Here is a 7,150-nt window from a genome sequence, read left to right as displayed (position 1 = left end):
CTTTATATCATATTATAGACGACATGTTATCGTGTCTTTACATCATATTATAGACATGTTATAGTGTCTTTATATCATATTATAGACATGTTATCGTGTCTTTATATCATATTATAGACATGTTATAGTGTCTTTACATCATATTATAGACATGTTATAGTGTCTTTATATCATATTATAGACATGTTATAGTGTCTTTATATCATATTATAGACATGTTATAGTGTCTTTATATCATATTATAGACGACATGTTATCGTGTCTTTACATCATATTATAGACATGTTATAGTGTCTTTATATCATATTATAGACATGTTATAGTGTCTTTATATCATATTATAGACATGTTATAGTGTGACGCCAGCATCTTTCTTCTCGTCGATGTTTTCAGAGACTCGTTTCCTTCTTGTATTCTTAAGTTTTACTGTAATTTCTGGAACTGCTTTCATCATTTCTTTCATTGATCAGATAAAGAAGTCTGCAGCTGGAAATAATCACAGGGACCACATTTAACGTTTATAGATTTTAATCATATCTTTATTAAGTCTACAGCGTAGAAAAATAAGCATAAAAATATACCAAAAATCAACAAAATATAATCTGCCAAAAAGCAAATAAACTCTTGACATGATGGAAAAAAAATCTTCTGAATTACTGAAGAGTCTGAAATCAAGTCTGACCTGAAACATATTAAAGTTCAAATAAACTCAGCATTTATTTTGAAAAGATGAGATACTGGGATCAATATATCTTATATCTGATTTTATATTCACGAACACCTCCTTATAATTTTAATCACCTCATTGATCTGCAGGTGAATTTAAAATGAATGTTTTCCTTCAGACCAGACGTGTTTGTTTCAGCTCACCTGGAGGCGCCAGGTGGGCGGAGTCAGCGCTTAAAGAGTTCGATCGAAGAGGGAAAACGAGGGGCGATGAAAAGAAAGCAGCAACAAGCAAAAATAAAACTAATTGACCATTTGTGAAGTTCACTGATGGAGAAAGATAGAAGAAAAATAGATCTGAATCTACTCGTTAATTATTATCATAAATGTAATTATAATAAATGTACACCGACGTGGAGGCGCTAACACGTTGCTAACGTCATGCTAAATATTAGCTGCTCAGAGGAAGCTTCACTTAATAATCTAAGAAGATCTACAGACACTAGGAGGAGGAGGAGCAGGAGCAGGAGGAGGTGTCACTTTAAAAGCATTTGCTCTACAGGTGGATAAATTCCGGTCCGAACCGACAGGAAGTCAAATAGCAGAGACGAAGAGCTGTGGATCCCCCCTGGTCCTCGTCTTCGTTCAGAGACGTTCTCTGTGTCCGAGATGATGACGATGATGATGAAGATCAGATCGAGCAGCAGGTGAGACAGCCAGGTGGGGATGTGGGCGGAGCTTGATCCCACAGACCCTCCAACATCGTTGTTTACAGACTCGTTTCGTAAACAGGAAGCTGCAGCCGATGAAGACGAAGGAACCCGATCAGCTGACCGGGTGGAACCGGGCCAGGCGAGCCGCACAGGACGGGCAGTACGAGCGCGGCGGCTCAGCAGGAAGCTGCTGGCAGAGGGAGCAGAGGGCGGGGCCTCTGAGGAGCCGGTGGGGGGGGCGGAGGAGGGTGGCGGAGCGGCGGTCCCAGGAGGAGCCAGGCTGGGCCTGCCTGTAGTCGGCTTCGCGGCGCCAGTCGCCCTCGGGGGGCACGTCCAGGCGGCGCGGTCGGGAGGGGGTGTCGCCCGGCACCTGGAGGTGCTGGGGTGCGAAGCCTGAGGCCCCGCCCACTTTACCGGGTGGCGGTTGGCAGTGAAGGCCGTTAGAGCTGGCGGAGCGGCGGGGGTGGACCAGGGTGGCATAGAGACTCTGTGGGCCCGGCGGGGGGGCGTGTTTGGGCCGGGGGAGGGTGGAGGAGGACGAGGGGGGGGCTCGGCGAGGGGCCCGAGGCAGAGTCCCGTAACTCAGCGCGACACTGTGGACGCTTTGACCTGAGAGAGACGGACGCCGGTCAGGCACAACCAGAACCTGCTGCTGGAGGCCCGGTCCAGGTCCTGGAGGGGGGAGGGGGGGGGGGGACATTTACACACATTTTACTGTAAGTTCTTCATCAGTGATGTGAGATTTAAACTAATCAAGGAGGAGGAGAGAGTGGAGGTGGAGGGCCAGCAGGTTACCTGAGCGTCCCCAGGAGGAGGACCCCGAGCTGGGGGGCCGCTGTGTCTGCGAGGGAGGGTGCTGTGGTGGAGGTGCAGGAGCTGAGGGGCCACGGTGTCGGGGGTGGGGGTGATCTGTGGTGGAGGAGGAGGGGAAGGGGAGGTGCAGGGAGGAGATGCTGGGGTGGCTCGGGGAGGAAGAGGAGAAGGAGGGGTGAAGGTCAGTGGGTCTGAAGGGGGGTCTGGACACAGAGGGGTCCTTCAGGAGGGGAGGGGGGGAAACAAAGAGGAAGATGAAGGAGAGGAAACAAAGAGGAAGATGAAGGAGAGGAAATAAAGAGGAAGATGAAGGAGAGGAAATAAAGAGGAAGATGAAGGAGAGGAAATAAAGAGGAAGATGAAGGAGAGGAAACAGAGGAAGATGAAGGAGAGGAAACAAAGAGGAAGGTGAAGGAGAGGATATAAAGAGGAAGGTGAAGGAGAGGAAACAAAGAGGAAGATGAAGGAGAGGAAACAAAGAGGAAGGTGAAGGAGAGGAAACAAAGAGGAAGATGAAGGAGAGGAAACAAAGAGGAAGGTGAAGGAGAGGAAATAAAGAGGAAGATGAAGGAGAGGAAACAAAGAGGAAGATGAAGGAGAGGAAACAAAGAGGAAAATGAAGGAGAGGAAACAAAGAGGAAGATGAAGGAGAGGAAACAAAGAGGAAGATGAAGGAGAGGAAACAAAGAGGAAAATGAAGGAGAGGAAACAAAGAGGAAGATGAAGGAGAGGAAACAAAGAGGAAGGTGAAGGAGAGGAAATAAAGAGGAAGATGAAGGAGAGGAAACAAAGAGGAAGATGAAGGAGAGGAAACAAAGAGGAAGGTGAAGGAGAGGAAACAAAGAGGAAGGTGAAGGAGAGGAAACAAAGAGGAAGGTGAAGGAGAGGAAATAAAGAGGAAGATGAAGGAGAGGAAACAAAGAGGAAGATGAAGGAGAGGAAACAAAGAGGAAGATGAAGGAGAGGTAAAAATGAAAACAGGTTAATGTGACGAAGGATGACATGAAAAACAACAGAAACAGGAAACCTTGTGTTTCCGGGATAAAAGTTTTCCAGATGACTGACTGCTGTCTTTCTGAGAGAGCGATGAAGATCAATCATCTTCATCAGTGTTCACCTGTGTGTGAGCTGCTGTTAAATCAGCAGAATTTTGAATGGACTCTGGTGTGGACTCAGAACATCAACAAAAAAACATCTCAGAGTTTGGATCCCTCCCTCGTGTACTGGGGGCGTGGTTACAGACCAGGGGGCGTGGTTACAATGTGACAATGTGGTAAATTTGCAGAAGAAGAGTAAAACCCTTCACGATTCCTCCCGCAGATCTGATCTGATTGGTTCGGATCAGCCGGGCTCCTCCTCGCAGGTTAAAAGCTTAATGGAGGAACTAAACAGCTGATCAATGATTAATGTGGCGGCAGGAGGCGATTCTGAGGGCTGAATATAAGATGGCTGAGCGTCTGACCTGCTGGGTTTATTAATACAGTCTGCACAGGTGTAGTGCACCAGACTGTCCACTGGGGGGCAGCGTGTCTGCGTGAAGCCTGGCTGAAGTCCTTGTAAGGAGATGGAGGGAACAACCACCACACTGGAGACCCGTGTTCGAGTCCCGGAGGAGATATGTGGAGGTTTTATGTATTTTTTACCTAACCGTAAATGTGTTTTTGTTCTTCTACAGGTTTTTACACTTTGTGACGCAGAAATGACATTAAAACACTCGCTGCCGAATATATTTCTCTTAAACTCTTTAAATTGTATTTAATATAAAGTTCAGATAGATTCACGTCAGCTCTTCAGGAATAACAATGGATTCAAATAATGTATTGATATTGTTTCCATCTTACACTTAAACTAAAGAAGAAAACGCATCACGAAAAGACATCCAGGTCTCAGCGAGTCTGAGGAGGGCTGTAGGATTCATCAGAGGAAAAACATCTGGTTTAACAACACATCATCAATCTGATGAAGAGTTTTATTCAGAACAAATTTAAGATAAAACTTGAGATATATTGATCTGAGTTGAGCCGGCTGATATCGGTCTTAAATAAACTCTTCTGATTCTCTGAACTGACCTTTACAGCATCTGATGAACACTTTGATACTAGAAAACCTGACGAGATGCAGGTGTGTGTGTGTGTGTGTGTGTGTGTGTGTCCGTCATCTCTGCACCAGGCTGCAGTTACAACATTGAACACAAGGTGGCAGCAGGAGGATGAAGTGAATGGAGGAGGAGATGATGGTACATCACTACTGTGTGACTCACGCAGCTGTGGGAGGAGCCAACGTTCTGGGGTCGCGACCCGATGGCGGTCCCGCTCAGGCTGCGGGCGATGCGTCGCAGGTTCTCTGCGCTGTAGTTCTCGTCGTCAGCGGACGCAATCTGAAGATGAAGTTTAACCATATTTACTTTATTATTATCTAATGATTGCTGATTTATTTTGATTTATTTACAGGTGAAACAAGCTGCTTGTTAAAATAAACTGAGGTCTGAATCAGCACAGCTCAGATTATTATTAACAATTCATAATCTACAAATATGTGAAATTAGTTTTAAAGTGCTGCTTTTTTGTATTTAATTAAAATATATTTTATTTAAATTAAATAACATTTAACAGTTTTCACACTGAACACATTAAATAAACTCACATTTCTAGAAAACATTGTGATTAATGTCTCATTCTAATGCAGATAAATGATAGATAATGTGTTGAATTTATCAATCGATCAATAACTCAGTGATCAGAGGATTTATTATTATAATTATTATTATTATCAACAGTGAAACGATGATGTCATACCGGGGTTCTGTAGGCGAATCTCTCCAGCTCAGCTGTCGGTGTTTTGGACCGTCCAGAACCAGACGGCATCCTCCTCACACCTACACACACACACACACACACACACACACACACACACACACACACACACACACACACACACACACACACACACACAGTAGTAGTGCGTGTATTAATAGTTATTTATTTAATAAAACAGCTGATCATCATTTCCGTACTTCTCACCTGGTTTGCTTCCCGCCGGCTGAGGACTGACTCCTCGGCTGCCCCGGTGCATGCTGGGAGCCAGCAGGCTGGCCTGGTACAGAGAGTCCAGCTCTGACAGCTCCTCGCCAGGCGCTGCCCCTCCCTTAACCCCTCCCCCTTCCCCTCCCGTTGCACTCTGCGAGCCGTAGTATCTGTTGACGTTCTCGGCCCAGCGCTCCACAGGCAGCGCCGCTCGGTAGTCCTGTGGGGGGGGCGGGGAGGCGGTCCGGATCACGAAGGGCGGGGCATCGGAGGGGGAGTCTGGGGATGAGTAAAGGAGCGGGCTGATTGGTGGATTGGGGGAGTCGACGACATCGGGTTGGTCCGGGTGTAAACAGGACCAGTTCCTGGTTGGGAAGGTAGGAGGCGGGGCTAGTATGGGGGAAGGGCTAGAGTCAGTGGGCGTGGCCTGTGGGTGTCTGCTGTAATACGACTCCAGCTTCATCATTAAATGACACCTGTCGTTGGTGCCGACAGATGGGGGGGAGTACAGACTGGGTGGGGGTGGGGCTTGTGCTGGAATGGCAACAGGAGAAGTTCTGGTCCACTGGGCGGGGTGGTCCTCCTCCTCGGGTGGAGGGGGCGGAGCCAGGTCTCCCAAGGAGGTGTCCACATACAGAGCAGGGAGGGGTTTCCCACTGAGAGACCAGGTCCTGCTCTCCTCCCTGGGCGAACCTGTCGGAGCCACAGCGCCGGAGGCAGCGTCAGACACTGGGCTCGATTTGGGAGGGAGGGGCTTAACGAGGCAGGTGGAGAGAGGCGGGGACTGTTGGTCCTGACTGGCTGCTGATTGGTCGGCCTGTCTCTTTGTCAGAAGTATTCGGAGCGAGCGAGACTCTTCACTGCAGAGAGAGGGAGGGGGCGGGGTCAGGAAGTGTGTTTGTCCTTGTTTTACTGACATTGTGGGGACATTGTGAGTCCCCATAATGTCAGTCAGTAAGTTTCATTGTAAAGACTTAGTTTAAGGTTCAAATAAACTAAAGGTTAATGTTTGGATTTTATTGTGATTAAATTAAAAATGATGATTAAATCAAAGTGATGTCCTCAGTGACGCAAACAAAACTCTGTGTGTGAGAGAGAGAGTGAGAGGATGTTATCTTGGGAGTGTCAATGATCTTGCACCAGGGTTCACACTCAGAGCGAGCTGGTTGTCATGACAACATTTCTCTCTGCAGCAGCACAGCAGACCTACCAGATCCCCCTGCAGGCCACCGAGGTCATTACAGTCAGAGTGTTTGTGGTTCTGAGTTCAGGCGTCCCGCAGTGATTAAACTCAGGACGACGCTAACAACCTGCTAACGCTACAGGAAGCGAACAGACCGGTGGAGGTTCTGCAGGTGGACGATAACCATCAGTCCTCACCGAAACAAACATGGAGGACGACCAGCAGCTTGTTGGGTTTTTATGCAGCGACCTTTGTGCTGAAAACGAAGGTGAGCATGACTGTAGGTGATACAGACGACCTGAGTCCACTTGGTAAACGACGCTAACTTCAGATAAACCTGTTTGTTCGTCTCCAACGGCGACACCTTTACCTTTCAGATCAATCGGGTTGGAAGGCTTCGATTGGACAATTTCAGCAGGTGACTGGAGCAACATTTTACTGAACAGCAGTCGGTGGAGATACTGAACTACTTCTTGTTGTACAACAGTCGGCGTAGCGACCAGAACTACTTCTTGTTGTACAACAGTCGGCGTAGCGACCAGAACTACTTCTTGTTGTACAACAGTCGGCGTAGCGACCAGAGCTACTTCTTGTTGTACAACAGTCGGCGTAGCGACCAGAACTACTTCTTGTTGTACAACAGTCGGCGTAGCGACCAGAGCTACTTCTTGTTGTACAACAGTCGGCGTAGCGACCAGAACTACTTCTTGTTGTACAACAGTCGGCGTAGCGACCAGAACTACTACTTGTTG

The 7,150-nt window shown here is 47.4% G+C and overlaps 1 protein-coding gene across 1 annotated transcript; it reads right to left on the bottom strand.

Annotated features, from left to right (window-relative positions):
* Positions 1 to 613: 613 nt before the first annotated feature.
* LOC138637019 (uncharacterized) lies at positions 614 to 6,134 on the bottom strand. Its single transcript, XM_069725441.1, has 3 exons — positions 5,213 to 6,134; positions 2,175 to 2,588; positions 614 to 2,051 (listed from the first exon to the last, which is right to left on the bottom strand). Exons 1-3 carry the CDS (start codon positions 6,132 to 6,134, stop codon positions 1,492 to 1,494), a joined length of 1,896 nt encoding a protein of 631 aa, XP_069581542.1. The 3' UTR covers positions 614 to 1,491.
* Positions 6,135 to 7,150: the final 1,016 nt, after the last annotated feature.

This window comes from Brachyistius frenatus, unplaced genomic scaffold, assembly GCF_029030835.1.
Source record: "Brachyistius frenatus isolate BFR_SWC_R1_liver_20210118 unplaced genomic scaffold, ASM2903083v1 Contig_424, whole genome shotgun sequence".
Lineage (NCBI taxonomy): Eukaryota > Metazoa > Chordata > Actinopteri > Embiotocidae > Brachyistius > Brachyistius frenatus.
The sequence above is the reverse complement of the archived record's forward strand: the minus strand, read 5'-3'. Positions and strand labels throughout refer to the sequence as shown.

Excerpts from the sequence above, each read along its gene's own strand:
- LOC138637019 (XM_069725441.1), bottom strand. The coding sequence starts at position 6,134 with ATGTCAGTAAAACAAGGACAAACACACTTCCTGACCCCGCCCCCTCCC. Across the intron at positions 2,589-5,212 it reads GCCGGCGGGAAGCAAACCAG|TTCCTCTCCTTCATCTTCCT; the intron begins GTGAGAAGTACG and ends CTTCCTCTTTGT. Across the intron at positions 2,052-2,174 it reads CTCCTCCTGGGGACGCTCAG|GACCTGGACCGGGCCTCCAG; the intron begins GTAACCTGCTGG and ends TCCCCCCTCCAG.